Source organism: Mercenaria mercenaria, chromosome 1, assembly GCF_021730395.1.
Source record: "Mercenaria mercenaria strain notata chromosome 1, MADL_Memer_1, whole genome shotgun sequence".
NCBI classification, from domain to species: Eukaryota; Metazoa; Mollusca; class Bivalvia; order Venerida; family Veneridae; genus Mercenaria; species Mercenaria mercenaria.
Window position 1 is genome coordinate 51569840 of NC_069361.1, and position 21051 is coordinate 51590890.

Sequence of the window (21051 nt, forward strand, 5' to 3'; positions counted from 1 at the left end):
ATAATATTGTAAAAGCTTACATTACTGGAAAGATTAAAATCAAACTATAATCTTCTTTTCATTTCTGTTTGATCTATGATTACCTGAAGGGAGTGATTTATATCACAACGAAATTAATGTTGATGGCTTGATTGCATATCAATTGCTAACTCGTAAAACAAGAGTATCTGCAATTCAATTAGTTTTATTTGATTTGATATCATCATATTGCAACAAATGATTTTGCTTCGATTCTCCGACTGTCGTAATGGAATTACAATGGAATGTATCCGATTCGATTGCAAAGGAAAAATATCTTACTATAAGTCAAACAAAAGCCTTTTCCCGGAAGTAAACGGTAAATCCACATAAAGTAGTCCATATTCCACATGTTTTCTAATTAAAGAATTGTGCTGTCGTTTTGCCATGACTACATATTCTCTTCAATAAAATTTAACAATGTTGAAGTTTTGCATTAATTTTACTGCAATGAATCATTCTTTTTATTTTGAAGGTTAGCATTTAATTGTGTTTTTTTCCAGTTATTATTCATATTTGTACAAAAGAATGAAAATATTAAGATAATGAACATGATTGAAATATTCCACTTACTTTAACATTTGCAATTAGAAATTTCCTAGAGTTTTGTTTGAAATTCTGAACAGTTGCTAATGAATAAATAAATAATGCACAACTAGACGAATCTATAAGAGGTATAAACATCATTGTAAATTGCTGTTCTCCTTGATTTATGTTTATCTTATTTAGACTTAAATCTACTCTTACTAGTGCAAATTAAAGAAATCACTAAACAACGAATTTCTAGTGTATATGAATAACGATAGAGTTTCAAAGTTTCATAGTTCCGATACTAGAGTTAAAGCCCTTATTAAAGCTGAGGGATAATTCATGGTATTAAACTAGTCATTAATTATTCGACGCGAACAAGAAATTGATTAACTTCATTGCTGTGTTATAGCCTTAAATTGTTTTTACTCAGCCCATATTTGAGTTGAGAATCAAATTCAATGTGTTAAAGATTCCGCTTCATATTATAAAAATATAAGATTTTCAAACATAGAACGTAACACAGCAGAATAAAAGTATATACAAGTCTGTGCTTTAATCATTTCTGCTTCTGGTGCAAACCATTACGATCAGAGAAAATGTTTCTTATCTATACGACACACACAATGCTATAAAGCGTGTAAATATTTGGCAATTATATCAGAATTTAGAATGCGTGCATAGATGTCTGTATAGTATCATCCCTGCTCCTACTGCAAACCATTATCAGCGAAAATGTGTATCATCTGTATGAGAAACAGATTGTTGTAAAGCGAGTATATAAACTTGGTAATTCTACAAGAAATTCTGATGTGTATAAAAGTATGGAAGAAAGCTGTTTGCGTCTAAAGGCTCTATGACATGTCAATTCTTTGCGCTCTAAATAACTCAGTCTTGTGATTTAGGTAAAAGTACTTATTACTATATCTCGTGATATACATATATTCCACTTGAATAGTAATAGACTATACCGAAACGTTGAGAATCACTTTATGTGTATGTGTGATACTTTTGCGTTTTGAAACAAAATTGTAAACAGTTTTGAATTATATCGCTATCAAAGTCACAGCTCAATTTGGATGGTAGTTCTATGATAAATAGCATTCAACTTGGCATTAGAACTTTTTCGATCAGTTGGGCTGACTATAGGCTCTTACGTATACCATTGCTAAATATGTTAATAAATTGCTCAATTGTTTCACATTTAAATAATATAAAATATCATAAAGATAAAGCATAAAGATCATCAGTGAACACTTCAAGGAAAAGAAGGTAGTATGTAATGAGGAAGTCATCTTGTTCATTAGGAAATTAAATCAACTCATCATTGTATTTCATTTCTAATTCCTATATGACTGCATATCCGTAGTAATTTACATCACAATGACATTTATTATGATACGTTATTGATTTCCTGCCAAGATGGTATCTTGAAAAAAGTTAATAAATGTGCAAATCAAATCGTACGGTTGTATTGAAAAAAAAAAGATTATGCCTCACCATTTCTTGTGTTGTAACTGGTGTTGCTAGTAGTGAATATAGCGGTATATCAAAGCCATTACATGTAGTTCATTGACTTCCAAATATTATTGCAAGAATAATAATTTGAATACTTCTTTGAATATACACAACAAGCCAATATGAAAGGAATGTTTTGCAGATGATAATTATGTCAAAAGTGGAGTGATCAGTAATTCTTGTTTGCAAGCATATTAACCTGACTTCATTAGAAGTACTGAACACTTTGACCGCTTTATAAATATGTGACTTTCTGACTGGAAAGATTGATATCTAATAAAGAATGTCTAATGCAATGAATCTGTCAGGGAGGGCAAGTTCTGTTTATAACCACTGATATGTGTAAACAGATTTTATATATGTGAAAAATTGCAGAATTTTGTTTTGTTTATACACTAATCGAAATCTGTTTGTATACTAATCCCAAAATCTTAAAAAATTAAACAGGCAACTATTATAATATGTACCCTGTTGGTCTGTATGAGTCTTATTCATGTTCATAATGTTTATATGTCAAAACAGGTATCAAATGTCACTATCGATGTAAATCATTTATAACGCATGATTTGACATCCCAAAGGGAGAAAATGGATTCTTAAAAGCCTATAAATGTACGGCAATATATTTTCCGTCTGATTATAGAATTTTACTTCCTTTTGGAACCAATCTTAATTTAGTAAGAACAGTGGAAACATTTACTGTTTCCTGTATTGTGCTTAATTTGTCTCAAGAAGGCTCAGCGAAATAAGACAAAGTTTCTAAAGGAGACAAAAGAGTGTCTCCGAGTATTTCAGTTTAGATACATTATTGTTTTAATGGCATTTATAGCATTAAATATCTATTCGTTATACCACTCATAAAGAATAGAATGTTGGAATGCACCGAAGCCAGGGCTGTAAAGAAAAAAACATATGCATGTGCTCCGCTTGTACATTTTAATGTAAAGATAGTCTGACAGGAATGCTTTAAATGCTATTAATTTTGAAGAAAAAAAATGAAAAAAAAAAAAAAAAAACAACAACAAAAAACAACACAGTTTAACGTATTTTAGATTTGTTTGTTATGTTGAGATGCATGCACCAGATTTGAAACGAAGATATGGCATGCGACTTGAGGAGCACAATATATTTCACGATAGAACATTTGCATAATTCACGATATAATAACATGCACATTGCCACTTACTGTACATTTGATAAACCATATTAATATAAAGTGAAATTTACAATTTAATTTTTTGAATTTTATAGCACACATTCAAATGGATAGCAAATTACAATACACACCAAAAAATAAATAAGCGTGTTAATAAGAACAACGTATTGACGATTAAGGTTCATTTTTTACTGAACGCTGCTGAGAATGTGTTTTTAAATATATATATTTGTATACAGAGTTTCTACCCGCACGCTTAGCTCAGTAGAGAGAACGCCGATCTACGGATCACGGGGTCGTGAGTTCGATTCTATGTTCTTCGTGACGATTTGATAAAAGACATTGTGTCTGAAATCATTCGTCCTCCACCTCTGGTGGAGGAACAGGTTTGTACTGGTAACAGAATCAAGGAACACTGGTTAGGTTAACTGCCCGCCATTACATAACTAAAATGCTGTTGAAAAACGGCGTAAAACCAAACATAAAGAGATCAACCGCAAGGGAACTGGCGATTTACTTCGATTTTGATAACAAATTATACATTGTGCACTTATTTTCGGGACGGGACTTGAAAATGTCTTCGCGATAGCCGGAATTTTGAGATAAGCGTGTTCGACATATCGAGATTCAATACACATATGAGCCGCGCCATGGGAAAATCAACATAGTGGGTTTGCGACCAGCATGGATCCAGACCAGCCTGCGCATCCGCGCAGTCTGGTCAGGATCCATGCTGTTCGCTAACAGTTTTTCTAATTCCAATAGGCTTTGAAAGCGAACAGCATGGATCCTGGCCAGACTGCGCGGGTGCGCAGGCTGGTCTGGATCCATGCTGGTCGCAAAGCCACTATGTTGGTTTTCCCATGGCACGGCTCATATAATTATATATTATGTACTGTATACAAGAACTATTACTGTTAATATGATAAAAAACACAAATTCCTTGCCTTCCGCTTAAATTTGAAGTTTGTGTATCCTTGATTTTTTCTAGACGCATATAAGTTTTTGGTGGAATTAAACTTATTGCTAAATTCAGGGAGGAAAACTTTTTCTAAACATGCTGTGGGAAAGGATTGCTTATGTAATGTTATGGTTGTACAAATGTAACAGGCGATCAAAATGGACAGGCGAAATGGGTTTGGAAAGACTAAATTGGAGATTGTTTTGAAATTTGTCCTTGCTCGTATTGTTATCGACCGAATAACAACGAGCAAATATATTTCCTCTTAATAACTTTAATGTACAGCTAAAAACTTCGTATCGTTATGAATTAATTCTATCATGTAATATAATATACATAGAAAGATGGTACTAAACATCTGTACATCCCGCACACAAATATTTAAAAACATATTTCTATACTGAGTCTGATATCTGCCAAAATTGAAACGGTATTCAAGCAAGGTTTCAAAATAACCTCGAACGAATTGCTTTATATTGATCAAGTTTGGGAGGTAATTTGTAGTATATAACACTGGCACTACATCTGTCTGTTTTAACAATGACATGTGAAACTTCACAATGGATTATAGGAAATTCAATAATGCCGTGATTATTTTTCTTTATATCATTTGCTCTGCAGGAGCTTCAACCTTAATTGATCTTTCATCTGATTCATCACTTTATAAAGTTATATCTTCATTGTTATCCATGTTGAATTATCAGGAAATTGGGTATTATGAGTTCAACCCAGTTTTTACAATCCAGCTTCAATCAGAGTTTCACCTGATGCACGCAACGCTTTTGTTTCGAAACTCTGTGTACATGTAGTGGCAAAATATTACTCGCGAATGCTTAAGCGAGTGCTTACCCAAACTGGATCTTGCTTTCGTTCATATCTTGGAATAATGCCGATGTGGTAAAGACTCAACATTTCCTTTTCCTCAAAGAAGGCCCAAAAAATGTTGCAAAATTGTTAAATTAAATATTATATGTGTCCCATTAATAATTCATTGCAAGGTAGGTAAGCTCCTACAAAACTGTGTATTTATATCGTCACATTTTTTAAATAAGAAATCCATGATGTCTTCAAGTTAACTTTTTTCCGCCAAGTAAAATGCTACCGGTAGTATTAAATCTATACAGCTATTATCTGTTCCTGCATCAAGAATATACTGAACCTGAAATCATTAATTGTCTTGTTACCATCCGGTATACGATCTCTCCTGAATACAGAAATAATTAATCTTCAGATGGATTTGCGTTAGGTTTAGCGCCTCAGCGGCGGTACACTTACAGGCTATATGGCGACTTTTCAGCCTCTGATGGTGGTGGAATGTCCCAGTTCTACACTGATGATTTTTCAGGCATGGTTATAACCAACGACCTACCGCAAGTGTGCTGGGTGACTTCCTCGCATGAAAGAATTCTGTACTTTAAACGAGGTTTCGAACCTACAGCGATGACGGGCGAGTGATTTTAAGTCAGCGACTTAAACCACAAAGTCAAGAAGGCCCGTATTAAATTGATTTGACAGACTAAGCGAGTATATGGGATACGCTTTTATTTTGGACCATGTAAAGATAGTTATGAATAGTTTCGAAACGATAAATAGAACACAGCGAATAGTGTGTTAAAGGACCCACGATATTGCACAATAGATTTTAGTAAATAAACAAAAAACGGCAAAAAGAAAACATCAAAAATGTATGTTATGCAAATTATCATGTGATATAAAACAATGTTGTTTGTCATTCCTCTCCTTATTTGAAGAGCGGAACATATTTTTTTTTCATTTAAAAATTTGTCAAAATGTTGATCCGATTTATTGATAAGGGAGGTTACTGTTAGTCAAGTTTTCTATTTCTGACCTTAATATAACCTACTTACCTGATACAATGGCATTTATACCCCAATTAGCAGTGGGTTATATACTGAATTCTATGATATTACAAAAGTATATATTAAGAAAGGTTCATGACGTTTGCTTTGTGTATAGGGGCAATATAGAGATTATGCATGTTATATCTTTCTTTTCTTGGACAAAAAATTTAGTTGCTTTGGCAACGGAAACAACAAAATACTGTGTATAATATGAGTCCTGAAAACTATAATGTAGGTGACTAAGGTCCATGATACTTTATCAGTGAATAGAAAATGATGATAAAAAAGGGTTTGGTTTCTGTGAACACAACTTTGAAATAATTGATTTTCAGTATTTCCTAAACTGCATTTATGTGAAACTTCATACACATGCACCTGCATATAAGAACTTTCCACAGGTGCTGACTTTAGTTGATAAAATAATACATTTTGTATGTAAAGGGACCACCAACTCGCAGTATCAAGGGCATTGCAGATAGAGGATTTGTATTGCATGGTAATACTTTTTACCATGTTTATTCTTGACTGTTTTTAACAGTTAATAACATAGATTATGCGCTAATGTTGATAATTTGTAACTAGTCAGTCTAATACAGTAATGATTTGGTAATTTTTCATATTGCAGTAATTGTACTTCATACAACACTTGGCGGCGTCTTTGATGCTTGCATCAATGAATGTCCTTGTATATACTGTACGATAAAGAGACATTGATGTATGTGATCCCTATAATAATGGGAATGTATTTTGATAGATGTATAAACAAACTGTGCTTCATCCAGTTATATACGTCGAGCGAAGACTCTTGCTGAAACGAACTTGTGAGCTACTGTCATTGATTTTTAAAGAGATTTTGAAATTGTGACTTAGATGGTCTAGTGTTTCAATTACAAAATCTATATAAATCACAGTGTTAGATAGATGTGTGAATTTCGTTGAAAGCTTAGCGGAAGATATATATCATCAAACACTTAAATAAAGAAAACATAATAATCTTGAGTAAAATTTGTATGATATGAAATATTTTGGAAAATGTAATGATAGTCCGACTTCATATATGCAAAATCCTGTTTCAACATTAAACATTTTACACTTTTACAAACAACATAACGAGCTCGTATGCTTAGCTGGTACGTTTCAAAGAAAATAGTAGAATATTGTAAAAGCGTTCCCTACTTAGTGTAGAAGAATCAGACTTTAATCTTCTTAAAATTTGATTTCTGATTGATTTATGATTACGTGATAGCAGTGATTTATATCACAACAAAATTTATGTTGATGGCAAAATGGCGTATTAATTGCAACATAATATGTTAACTCGTAAAACAAGAGTATCTGCAATTCAAATTGTTCTGTTTGATTGCTTGCATGAGCGGTATAATCATATTGCAACAAACGATTTTGCTTCGTTTCTCCGGCTGTCGTAATGGAATTACAACGGAATGTATCCGATTCGGTTGCAAAAATGGAAAATTATCTTACTAACAGAAGCCATAACGATAAATCAACACAAAGTAGTCCATATTCCACATGTTTTCTAATTAAAGAAATGTGCTGTCGTTTTGCCATGACTACATATTCTCTTCAATCAAAGTTAACATTGTTGAAGTTTCGCATTAATTTTACTGCACTGAATCATTGATTTCTGTTCCTTTTGAACTTTAGCATCTAGTTGTGTTTTTTTCCAGTCATTATTCATATTTGTACAAAACCAGAAAATACGTTAATGAACATGATTGAAATATTTCACTGGCTTTAACATTTGCAATTAAACAATAAAATTTTCCTAAACCATTATTAACCCGCCCGCTTAGCGCAATAGGAAGAGCACAGATCTACGGATCGTGGCTTTGTGAGTTCGATCCCCAGCCAGGCGGGCCATATGTTCTACTTTGAGACATTGTGTCATCATTCGTCCTCCACCTCTGACTCATGGGGCGAAGTTGGCAGTTACTTGTGGAGAACAGGTTTGTACTGGTATAGAATCCAGGAACACTAGTTAGGTTAACTGACCTCCATTATATAACTAAAATACTGTTGAAAAACGGCGGTAAACCTAAAAAAAAAACAACAAACAAACAAACAAGTAAACCATTCTTAACGCATGAATAAATTATGCATAACCTAGAGGAATCTATAAGAGTTATTTACATCATAAAAAATTGTTGTTCTCCTTGATTTGTGTCCGTTGTATTTTGACTAAATTCTACTCTTGCTACAGCAGATATATCGAGGATAAAAGAAGTCACTAAAGTCACTAAACATTGAATTTCTAATGTATATGAATAACGATAGAGTTTTATTAATATTCTAAATGGTACGACTGTATTTAGGGATTGTCTTGTATAACATGTACCTAATTTTCTCGTTTTCTTTTTCGCAAGTCATAATGCATACCTCTGCTAGTTTTTGATAATCTTATTTGAGTTTCGATATCAGTCAATGTCAAAATTCATGGGTCAACACGATTCTGCCCAAAGTGATATATTTTGTGGGATAAGCACATAATACCATGTGAAATATAATTTAATTTGTAGGTATTATTCAACAACATATTGGCTTAGGCTTCCATTATTATAATAAGATACTGTTTAGAACCGTGCGCCATTCATTCAGTTCTATGTCAACTTTGTTTATATTAGTTACTCACTTTCTTCCTACAAACTTTGCATTTTGTACTGTCAAAGTTTCATTGTTCTAATACTATATTTCATATATCAACGCAAGCAAGGATTTGATGAATTACATGTGCTTCTGCTATATCCTTAATTTTATACAGTCCAAATTTGAGTTATAAATCAGATTCTTTGTAATGAAGGTTGTGTTTCGTATTATAAATTCACAAGACCCTTTCCAGCACAACACAGCAGAATAAAATCAGACCAGCTATCTTTGATATAAGTCTGCGGTGTATCATTCCGACCCCTAATTCAAACCATTATGATCAGAGAAAATGTTTCTTATATATAAAACACACACAAAGCTGTATAAAGCGTGCCAATATTTGACAAAAAGATACTAGAGTTATAATGCGTGCATGGATGTATGTATCTGTCTAATTTATTCTTGCATTTGTTTCTGCGAAAATGTTTCTTATCTCTAGGGCAAATCGAGTACTTTGAAACGTATATATATTTGGCAAACCTTCAAGAATGTCTGATGCGGACATAATTATGGAAGAACGCTGTTTGCGTCTAGAGGCAGAAATACTTTTTCTTATATATATATATATATATATATATATATATATATATGTTAAATAAATTGCTCAAACATTTACCCATTGAAATGATTTGAAATATCATGAAAATGAAGCATCAAGATAAATCAGGAAAATTAGTTAGCGTGGTTATTCAACAAATTGCAAGAGGAAGTCATCTCGTTCATTAGGGAATTAAGTTAATTCATAACTGTATTTCCTTTCTGATTCACCACTGATTGCATGTCCTTAGCAATTTACATCACAATGACATTTATTATGATACGCCATTGATGTCCTGTTTAGATGTTATCTCGACAAAAAAAGTAATAAATGTGCAAATCAAATCATTGACTTCTCATTAACCATCGTATTGAAACAAAACGATTTTGCCTCACCGTTTCTTGTGTCGTAATTGGTATTACCATTAGTGATATAGTGTTGTGTCACAGCCACTACATGCACACGAGTGACAGCTTGTAAATATTGACGTCATGATAACCATGTTGTGGAAATATCAGGTTTGTTCAGACCATTTTGAAATATCACTTTGAATAAACACAACAAGCCACTATGAAAGGAATTTTTTTAAGCTGACTATGATGTCAAAACTGGAATGCTTATTTTCATCAATAATTCATGTTTGCAAGCATCTTGACCTTGCTTCATTGGAGCCCCTTCGTATCACTTTGACCACTGTGTAAATACTGGCTTCTGACTGAAAAGTTGAACATTTAAGATACGAGCAATCATTGTCTAATGCAATGTTTCTGTCAAGGAGTGAAATTTCTGCTTATAACACCCGATATGTGAAAAGCCATTATTTATGTGCAAGTTTGATAAAATATACTAATCACGAAACCTTGTTTATATATTAATCGAAAAGCCTTAAAAGACTGAAACACGCAACTATTATCTGAACTTTGTTGGTCTGTATGAGTCTTATTCATGTTTATAACGTTTATGTGTCCCTAGAGTTATTAAATGTCAGTATCGATATATATCATTTATAACTTGTCATTTGACACCCCCAAGGGAGAAAATGGATTCTTAAAAGCTTGCAAATGAACGGAAATATATATTTTGTCTGAATATAGAATTTTGCTTTTTTTTGGAACCAAGTTTATTTTAGTAAGAATGATGGAAATATTTTCTGTTTCCTGTACTGATAAATATTGCTTAATTTGTCTCAAGTAAGAACAGTGAAAAAACCACGCTTCTAAAAGAGGCAAAAGAATGTCTCCAGTTATTTCAGTTTAGATATATCAGTGTATTAACTGGTTTTCCCGATTTGCTTTTTTGAAGCAAAATAATTTTGAATCCGTATTCCAGGATGATAACACCTCATTAGCCTCATGAAAGCTAATCAATATATCTGGTGGCCATTTTCGTCTAGGATGTGATATACGTTCTTATATGTCTAAGAAATATTCGTACTTAATCGCCAAGATTGTCGATACACTCTGCGAAATATGAATAATAGCATTCGGTTGAGCGTTATGGCATTTTTACCATATTATATTTATTGGAGATCTATATTTGGATGATATATTCATATTTTGTTTCAGCTATGCCGAAATGTAATATTCTAGTGCCCAAACGTAAGCATTAGTCTTTACGAACAAAGCTTAATAGGACGAGACATGATCACGATTTGAACGGTCTTTAATGTAGTCAAATCATCTGACGGTCTTATTTTACAACAGAATTGTCTTGCAAAAAGTACGAAATGTTGTTATATTTTACCAAATGAAATTTCATTTCAAACATGGCGGCATTTGCTTTTGAGAACGGAAAAAGTTTGAATACAACTGCGCATCCTCAAATGGTTAACAGCGATTGTTTTTTAATTTCACTATCAATTCTAACATTAAAGTAATTTCTTATTAATTTTCAACTATAACAAAGAGCTCGCATTAAAATATTCATAAGTAGGTGTTACCGGTGATCGCGTTCCATGGTTGTGTTAATAAGGATCTAGTTAAGATGCACATGTTATAAACTTACAAAAACAGTAAGATTGTAATTAAACTTTTATATATAAAAGATAGTGATATGGACGTCACTGATCAAGTAAAAATTTGCCACTGCCATCCTGCTCATTCTACAAAATTAGTTCTTTGAATTACATTGAAAACAGTAACATTTTTTATCAAACACATTCCATCGTTTCTGCATGACTGGAAGGCTGTAAAGTGTTTCAGATTTCTAAATCATAAGAGATGAGTGAAAACGAAATTAAGAATACGTTTAGCTATTTACTTGACAAACACTTCTTGCAACTGTAATAGTAGCGATATCTACGCCTTCATTGTAATATATAATCTACTAAACCTGATAGATAATGGCCATGTGTGCTGAATGTGTTAAATTGCCTCCGCTCCAGAATTCTAACCTTTTGGCGAATATAGAAAATCACCGAGATGACGTACTGTCGTATACCATTTTTATACATAAATAAAACAGTAACCGAGGATTTAGTGTATTATTCAGTTGTAGTGATTTTATAAAGACATTAAAACCACTTGACGACAAACGAGGCACATCAAAGTCTCAGTGGTTAACAGTCTGCCATTTTAAACAGAATCAGGATCTACAGCCTTTCCCGTGCACCAACGTTGATCATTGATCATGGCGATAAATGACTTTTATCCGGAACATGAATACATTAATTTGTTTAAAGGATGCCTTTGTTACAGACGAAAATTCATAAAGCGTTTAAATGTTTATAGAAATGTTACTCTAGATGTTGCAGTACACCGAAATAGAAATACGCTGCATGTAATGTGTGTTTGTAATTGGAAGGTGAGTTCACTTTATTTTCAGATACTAAACATTTTCATAATTGTGTTAACGTAGAATAAAATTTTCCTTTCAACTAATTTCAGCTGGCAAGACGTGACAATAAGATTTAAGAACCCAAACAGGAGGTCAAGGATAAGTGTTGAAACTAACTTCAGACAGGCAGTTGGTATCCTCATCATCTCAGATATCACAATTAGTTATCAGTGCGCAAAGAGTAAGTATTATATATATTTGTCACTTTAAAAGGAAAACGTTTTGTAAACAAAGGTCTGATATCGTATGAGTTCAAATAGTGTTTGCTATTTCTTCAGTTTTACTCTAATATTGGTTCGAAATAGTTTTTATCTGGCCTTGGTAGCCGAGTTGACACAAAATAACTTGTCATTTGCTTCTGTTGGTTCACAATCCAGCTTGGTACGGACTTGTGTGTTTAGAAACCATTGTTCTGGCTTAGATTTCCATGTTTTTCCAAAGTGCTATGACTTTCCTTAGATAACATTCACCCCGCGCCATTTGCAGCCAGTTGTGTTAGTACGATATTAATACACTGAAACTATATTGTTTACAAAGAACAGGTAATATCTGATCTAAAGTCACGCTTTTTTTTACAAAAGGATAACTAAACAATTTTATTGTGGCGATTCAGTAAATTTTCTTGGTTTTACTTTGTTTTGTTATTACCTTGCAGTAAGCAACTATATATAGTTCTTTACACGTTTTTATGTCTTCGCTGACGTCCTTTAAACTTTGAAGACATTCAAGTATTTTATTATAATACATTTTGCGTTCAAACTAATAACGTTTTCTGTGCAACGTTAATCATATACCTGTAGTTGTGAAAGTCTGTAATAAACTAACCGACGTTTGATTGTCATATATGAACAAAGCTAACCTGTTCACATTCGACATTAATCTAAATAATACATAATTATATAACATATGACAATAATTTGCCTGATGATATGTCCCAGATAAATGCAAGACATGACCAATCTATTTGAACATTACAACACTCAGGTTATTTGCACTGAAATGAAAATGTAACGTATGAGGTCACATTGGGCTCCTTGTCACGCAGAAGAATTAAGAGAACAGTTTGCATAATGATCAGAACTTGTTAGGTTCAGTTTAGAGTTTATGCAGGCTTCGTAAAACTCATTGTAGTTATATCCCAGTAGAGGCTGAATTGCGTACAAAGACAAACAGATGACACAGTATCACTTTCTAATTTAAACTACAAATCAGCTGCGAATTCAAAGTTCCTAATGTGCAGATAAATAACTATACGTACACAATTTTCTGTACAGATATAGTGTATTTGTTTAATGCGAATGCAATAATAATGTGTAATACATATGTAATACATATAAACGGACTGACTTCTAATTTTCAGGCCAAGAGATTAAATCATGCCCCGGTTCCGATCAGTTTCCATGTGGAGATAATACATGTGTCCCATGGGGCAAAGTTTGTGACCTTCATGATGACTGTGCTAATGGCAAAGACGAACAAATGTGTGGTAAAGGAGGTTTCTTGACATTTTTAAAATTTTTGTTAAAAGCTTTACGTATAACCACTATCTTTGATATGTTTCGGTTGCTTTGAATATCAAATATGGAACATGAACTTTGCCTCTCGCTGACTGCTTAGGTGAATGGAAACGAACATGAACTTTGCCTCTCGCTGACTGTTTAGGTGAATGGAAACGATCATTTTCCTGCACAAACTGTTTTTGTATAAGGTTTATACCTGATATTCAGAACAAGCAGCAGAGGGGAAAAGCTCTCAGTCTAGTACTTGTTAATAATCAGAATCTAAAGTTTCATGTTGATTGTGTTTACCATGATCTGAAAGGCGTCACATACGTTTGACAGCATTTGAGTCGTACATAACCGGAATATTTTGCAACAATCAACATGTTAGTAAGTTTTGACCTAATGCCATGTTTTCCAAAATGTACGTGGACTGCAACCTTCAAAAATACAAATATATCACCGTAAACACTTACTGCTGCGGTTAATTAAATCCATCAGAAGATTCTGTGGAAGCATAGAACTTAACCAGCAGAGCAATAGCAGACTGACTTCGACTGAGACTGTCCACTTTCCCTCACTCTCTTGCATCGGCTCAACGAAAATCGTATTGACCAGTTGAATAGACATACTTTTTTCCAACAGTCATTGAACAGTAATGTTCTTTCGAGTGTAATAAACTCGGATAATCGTATTAGTCTGTAGTGTCAGTCTAAAGGATAATCAAATAGTCGTGGTTGATAATTATGCATTGATCAATGTTTGAAGTGTCTGTAGTCGCTGACGCAAAAATCGCGCCGTAGAGAGATTGTAGTTTATCAATTTTGTTGTTGTCTTTTCAATGTAAGTGTATAGTAGAGTTATGTAACACTAAGCGTAATTATAAACTTTACTATAAACTTACATTACATTGCACTTTTTATGATGCCTCATGAATACAGGCTGCTACTGTTTGTTGGTTGCGTTTTATGATTTCAAAGGATCTTCTTTAAGATTTGATTTACGTTAAACAGTAAATTACATTTACATGATATTTTCTAGACAAAATTGCATGTGGCATGTTATGGTAATTGTTTCCAAGATATAATTAGTATTTGAATAATATTGTTATAATTTGCATATTATGCTAAAATTTCAAATTTAATTCTTGTAATTTTAGACAAGTTACCAGACCCAGCCGTATGTACATTTGAAAATGGAATGTGTGGATGGAAGTTGGGTACACATTATGACGGGTTTTCATGGAAGCGACACCATGGTCCAAAGCCTCCAAGCGGCACTGGTCCTGATACTGATCATACCCTGGGAACAGCAGATGGTTAGTGATATATTTCTTTAATTTCTATAGCATATTTACAATTATCTGTCTATCAAATAATTTCTGCTAAAGTTGATACATTACGACATTTGAAACTCACTTGCATTGTTTATTAGCTGTATTTATAATGCCATTTGTATACTGTGTGTGTAAAGTACGACTTGTATGTTTAGCCACGCTTAATAGAATTTAACCCTTACCCTGCTAAATTTCATTAAAGAACTTGTCCATCTTTCAATTTGGACAGTGACATTAATTGGATACCGCCTGAATGGCAATCAGTGCAGATCTTGATCAGACTGCAAGGAGGTGCAGGCTAATCATGATCTACACTGGTCGCAAATGCAGAATCAATCGTGACCAGTATGATAAGGGTTAAGGACTCCCTATTAAAATAGGTGTCCTGCTTACCACATACTGAGAAGCAAAGTCATATACGGTACAGTTATAATACATAAATATTCTGATTGTTGATAATTCAAATGAACACTACCACCTTTCTCCCCAAAAATACACGTTCGTTAAAGGTCCAATACTAAGGAAAGTGAACATTTTAATTTCTTTTAAAAAGCACAGAAACTATTTCATTTTATTGGAAAATGAAAGTTGGTATGTAGAAATTCGAAATAAATCGCAGTATATGTACAATTATTTTTCTATGAAGTATGAAGAAAGTTAAAAAGACCTGGGGGGTCATTCTGTCGATTCATTGAAATTTCAACATAATACACATACATTTCTTTGAGTTTCAAAGACCTTCTGTAAATTTTGACCTGCCAATCTTCATTATTTAGTGTCTTGCAGAAGTCTATGCACTGGCTATGAAAAAAATTGCCAACTCACTTTCCCTTAGTAATGGACCTTTAATATAATTCTTCATTTGAACAGATTGTTAGTACATCTTACATTTAGGTGTGTATCAAAAATACTTCAAATCGTGATATGTGTACTTTCTTTGTTCAGGTTACTACATGCATATAGACAGTGGTCCACCGTCTGGATACTATGATCCTGCAATTTTACAAAGTCCAGTTATGCCAGCAATAAGAGAAAACTTCAAAAGGGCTTGCAAGGTCAGATTATCCATCCGATTATTTGTACTTGATTGTAATAAAATAATGAAAAGTGTATTCATTTGAAGACTGCTGTTTCGAGGATAACATCTTCATTTACATCGTTTTAAGATTTGTCCGCTTATTGCGTCAGTTTTGACCGATTAAATAAAACTCGAATATCGAGTGTTATGAATGGAAAATGAACGTTTTGATGGTCCAGTTACCATAGAGTATATTGAAATGGCATTCTTGTCTATTCGCATCAATATCCATGCTCGTTGTTTCTACTTCTTGCACAAATCAATGCTATATGCTATTAACCTTTAACCCGCTAAATGTCTAAAATGGACAGGTCCATCATTCATTTTGAGCAATACCATTTATTATTCGAAGGGGTGTTCACTGAAAATTACTGACTGAATAGCGAACAGTGCAGACCATGATCAGCCTACACGGATGTGCAGGCTGATCTTTGTCTGCACTGGTCGAAAAGGCAGAACGAGTTGCCACCAGCAGACTAAAGGTTAAGGTCGTGAGGTAAGTCTTTATTAAAATATAGTTGAGGTATATTAACATATTATTTTTCCAGTTACATTACATAATTGTAGAACGTTTAATAAAATTTTCACCAAAATGATCTACATTTTAGTTGAGATTTTTCTATCACATGCTTGGTAAAGACATGAACACACTGGACATTCAAGCAATCGATGTTTGCCTTAAAAGAAAAACGAAACTTTGGAGTAAAAGTGGACAACAAGGGGATGAGTGGAAGTTTGCTGAAATATCATTAAGTAATATTTCGCAAAGGTACATATACTTTTTAAGTGTGTTTTTATGTACAATGCTGTGAATCTATGCAACACGTATTTTACTTAAAGTTTATCATGTATATTATACTAATATCAACATAAACTATACATATTATGATAAAAGTCCTTAAATATTTTTTGTTGAAAAGTTCATCAACTACAAATATGCATTTAAATTGCCAATAGATGTACAGTTTACACTCTTCAAAATTTTAAGTTCGTCTATTGTTTCCACCAAATGCTTAACAGGGTACGTTGTGACTTTCTTCACCATTTTTTTCTAGATGTAAGTTTTACATAATTTTAGTAATTTTAGTGGTCTCCGGGTGGTATGATAGTAGAAACTAGCAACCACTGCACATTTTCAAAGACTTTTATAGTTGATTTCAATAGAAGTTGTCGCCATTAATTAAGTTTTAAAGTGATGTAAAGATAGCAGTGTTTTTATTCATTTTTTTTTGTTGTAGATATATTATCAATATAGAGGGATATGGCGCACATAATGATTTTGGTGATATAGCTGTAGATGACATTTCCTTCAGTCCGGAATGTTTTGGTAACATTTTAAAATAAATTTAGTTAAGTACTAGTTGTTTTGCCTTTACAAATGGGACACCGCCTCGGCAGCCTAGTGGTAGTGCGCCCGCTTTGAGTGCGGGAGGTCGTGGGTTCGATCCCTGGTCGCGTCATACCAAGGACAGTATAAGTTGTTAATGTACTTTGCATAAGGATATACATGTGTCACATATTATAAAGAGTATTTCACTATCATATTATAAAATGAAACTGGTATAAAGTAGTCATTTATTTGTCGTCCTATTATGGTATCCGATCAACAAATAGATAACTTCAGATGCCTGGTGACCCCATGTATTTTTGGTATCATTTGAAAGAGATGTGTCTGCTTAACAATAATTAGTAAATAAGATGACCATAAATAATATGCAAAAATCATTTTAGTCATGTTTTTGGACTGAGAAATGATAAATCTTGCACTGTTATAACTGGATTTCTGTTGAAGTATCATTGAAAACCATAAAATTTAATGAGTAAAAAAATATTTTCTGTAACATATTTTCGTCATGTATTATATATTTTCTTTTTTAATAGACAATACACTTTTAAATGATACCAAAATTATATGGGCTTACCAGGCATCAATATTTGATATATTTTAATAGCGCTGTTATTATAATATAGAAATTGCTTATATGTGGACCACATACCTTACGTAAGTAAATTATAGTAACATTTATACTTACATATACCTTTAGGTATATCTCATGACGAAACCAGTTTCCAATCCATACCGTGCCATAAAAAGCCGTTGACAATTGCAGAATTCAAGAATAAACCAGACTTCTACTGCAACAATGATCAAGGTTTGTCTCCCGTTTCCTGTGAGGTATACTTGTAGTAATACATTGCTTGTCCTTCTATTTTACCTTTTATAATATACTAATTTATTTTTGTATCTAAAACTTTCCATATTTCAATATTTAACGCTTAGTCGTTTCACTTAAGGCAACTGTACTTATTCAGATGATATGCAATAAACAGTTGTTTTTTTCTGAAAGTGTAGCCATGACTAGTTATAAGACTGTTGCTCACAAAACAGATAGTAAGTGATGCATGTTTGGTTTGCTTAATTTGTTCAGCTTGTGTTCTTTTGTATTTGTTTCCTGACAAGTTTTGTTATCAATTGTCAATAAAAGTTTTATATAAAAAGGTGCGGTATATTTCGATATGTAAATATGTGTTACCTCAAGTAAACTTTGAAATAATCATTTTCAGCAGTACATAATGGAACCTGTCCAGGGGTCAATCAATTTGCATGCGAGGATAAATCTTGTGTTTTCTGGAATCAAGTGTGCAATCTTAAGAATGACTGTTCTAATGGTAGAGATGAACAAATATGTGGTATGATTGCTTTAAAGTCAGTTGATAAACGTTTGCATTTTTTTATCACGATGTCATAATCCGTAACATTTTCGTCGATATCGGTATATAAACATGTTTAATATTTTCTTTTTGGCCTACAACATGTACAACATGATATATGAATTTTTAAGATTTTTTACTGGACATACGTATGTTGACCATAGCACTTGTATCTTACGGTAACTGATATGATTAATTTCTCTCCAATGACAAAACTCATTTTAACTCATTTGGTTTTGTCAGTAATATTTCTAATGAAAACTGTCAAATAACAAATTTAAAAATTAACACGTGGCTGCAGTTGTAATGTGTATCACGATCAATTTTCTTATTTGTTTTGAAATACTTTGTCGTTTTTATGTATTGCAAAACAAAATCATTCATCGATGGATATACATTCAGAATATTAATGTAGTAAAATTGTCCAGGCCACAGATCATGAATAAAGTGAAATGATCTTAAAAATGATATTGCCAATATGCCCTCAGGCGGTAATGATACATAAATGATAAATTAATTGCTATTAAAGTAGATTATTGTACTTTATGACGCTGTCTTACTCTGGCTGGAATTAATTGCAAGAAAATATTATACCTGCCGCATGATATTATTTCAGACGATTTACCGGACCCAGCCAGGTGCACATTTGAAGACGGGATGTGTGGATGGAGGGAAAGAACGCATGTAAAAGGGTTTTCATGGAAGCTACAAAGGGGTCCCACTGCACCTAGTGGTACCGGACCCGATGTTGACCATACGAAGGGAACTGTTGATGGTGAGAGTATATCGCTGAATTAAAATTACAGGAGGTTATGGTACATAAACCATTTTGAAAAATATTCCATCAGACCATTTATAACAGACAATGACATGAAAAATATTTTAGTCAGGTATGACATACATGTATGTGATCAAGATGACAGAGAGTAAGAATTAGTTGACTGTAAGGCGATATAACATTGTTGCATTTTATTCTATCAACGTTCCAAATTTACAAATGTATACCTTTTCCAAGAAATATCAAGATTGTATTAACAAATATTCATAAAAGCCTAAGTCAAAATAACATTTTCTGTTTATAAGTTCACGCATTTCGTTCGAATCGACATTGTAAATAAAAAAGGTCCTTTTCGCAGAATGGAATGTTTTAATATACAAAAATTTTTTTAAAGGGTTTTTGGTCAATATGTGTAACCCGCGGGGGAAAAGGAAGCATGGACGAGAAAGAAAAACATTCAAAGTATGTTAATCCCAGAGATAAAGGGGGACTTTTAAAAGAAAAGTGAAAGGTTATTTTTTAAAACCAAAAAAATTGGGGCCCCCCCCCGCAACAAGGGGGGAAAAAAAAACCATTTTTTCCCAGTTTAAAGGGAAGAGGGTTTTAAGGTAGAGAAAGTTTTTTCTTAAATTTCCTTTCTTTTTTAGGGGGCAATTTTAAAAAAGGGGAAATTTAAAATTTTTTAGAAAAATTTAATGTATTATTTTTTAAACCAGCATAAAAACCGAATTTTAAAACCAATAAAACCGATAACCCCCCCTTTTTGGTTAAGCTACAAAAAAATTCCGGGACATCATAGTTATTGACACTTTGTCTATAGCAATAATGGGAAAAAACTGTTGTAATATAAAATTAAAAAAAACTTCCAACTTCGTTTTTGGCAGTTACGGTTCTTTTATCACATGCTTTGGGAGGAACGATGTTTCGGTTTCTAAATTTTGGGAATTTTGATCCTTGTATGAAATAAAAAACAGAATGTGGACCAAAAACATTCCGCCAGGGAAATGAAGGGAAATTTTACGCCCGGAAATATCCTTACCCGTTTTGGGACGTCAAGGTAAAACCTTTTATTTCACTTACTTTTCAATGTTATGTTTCAACACTTTTAACTCGACAACTGTTTTTCCCTGGGAAAACCAGGGGCCCAAGTATTTTGTTATATTAGGATTTATTTGTTACCCTTTTCTTGCTTTTAATTTTTTTAAAAGGGACGTGGTTTATATTTATATATAGTTGAAACTGTTTTGATTTGAACGCAAAAATAAAAAAAAATATGCTTTTGTATGCGTTTAAATAATTATAGTTTTTAATCAAGGACGCTACTTTAAAAAGGGCCCCGGGAACCTTGCGTTTGTATTCCCGTTTTAAAACATTGTATTATCCAAGGGTTTTAAAAGATGTTCATGTTTTTATACAGTTTTACCATGAATGTCAGTGGAAAATTTAAAAAAAACTAAATCTCCAGTTGCTTTTTTTTTAAGGGCCAAATTATATTGGCTATAAAAACGGTTGTAAAAAGAGTTTTTGGAAATTTTTTTTGTTATTTTTTTAAAATCCCTTTTCGTTGGA

The 21051-nt window shown here is 32.9% G+C and overlaps 1 protein-coding gene across 2 annotated transcripts in view; it reads left to right on the forward strand.

Moving 5' to 3' along the window:
- LOC123538088 (MAM and LDL-receptor class A domain-containing protein 1-like) overlaps positions 1-19527 on the forward strand; it is a 72351-nt gene extending 52824 nt beyond the window's left edge. Inside the window, exons 3-11 of one of the 2 annotated variants that reach the window (XM_053547478.1) lie at positions 12130-12260; positions 13440-13565; positions 14738-14896; positions 15860-15969; positions 16601-16761; positions 17231-17319; positions 18038-18145; positions 18558-18683; positions 19321-19527. In XM_053547478.1, coding sequence (XP_053403453.1) covers positions 12130-12260; positions 13440-13565; positions 14738-14896; positions 15860-15969; positions 16601-16761; positions 17231-17319; positions 18038-18145; positions 18558-18683; positions 19321-19502 — 1192 coding nt within the window. In that variant the 3' untranslated portion in view covers positions 19503-19527. The remainder of the gene's footprint in view (positions 1-12129; positions 12261-13439; positions 13566-14737; positions 14897-15859; positions 15970-16600; positions 16762-17230; positions 17320-18037; positions 18146-18557; positions 18684-19320) is intronic. The other variant, XM_053547485.1, reaches the window with a different exon arrangement.
- The last annotated feature ends 1524 nt before the right edge of the window (positions 19528-21051 follow it).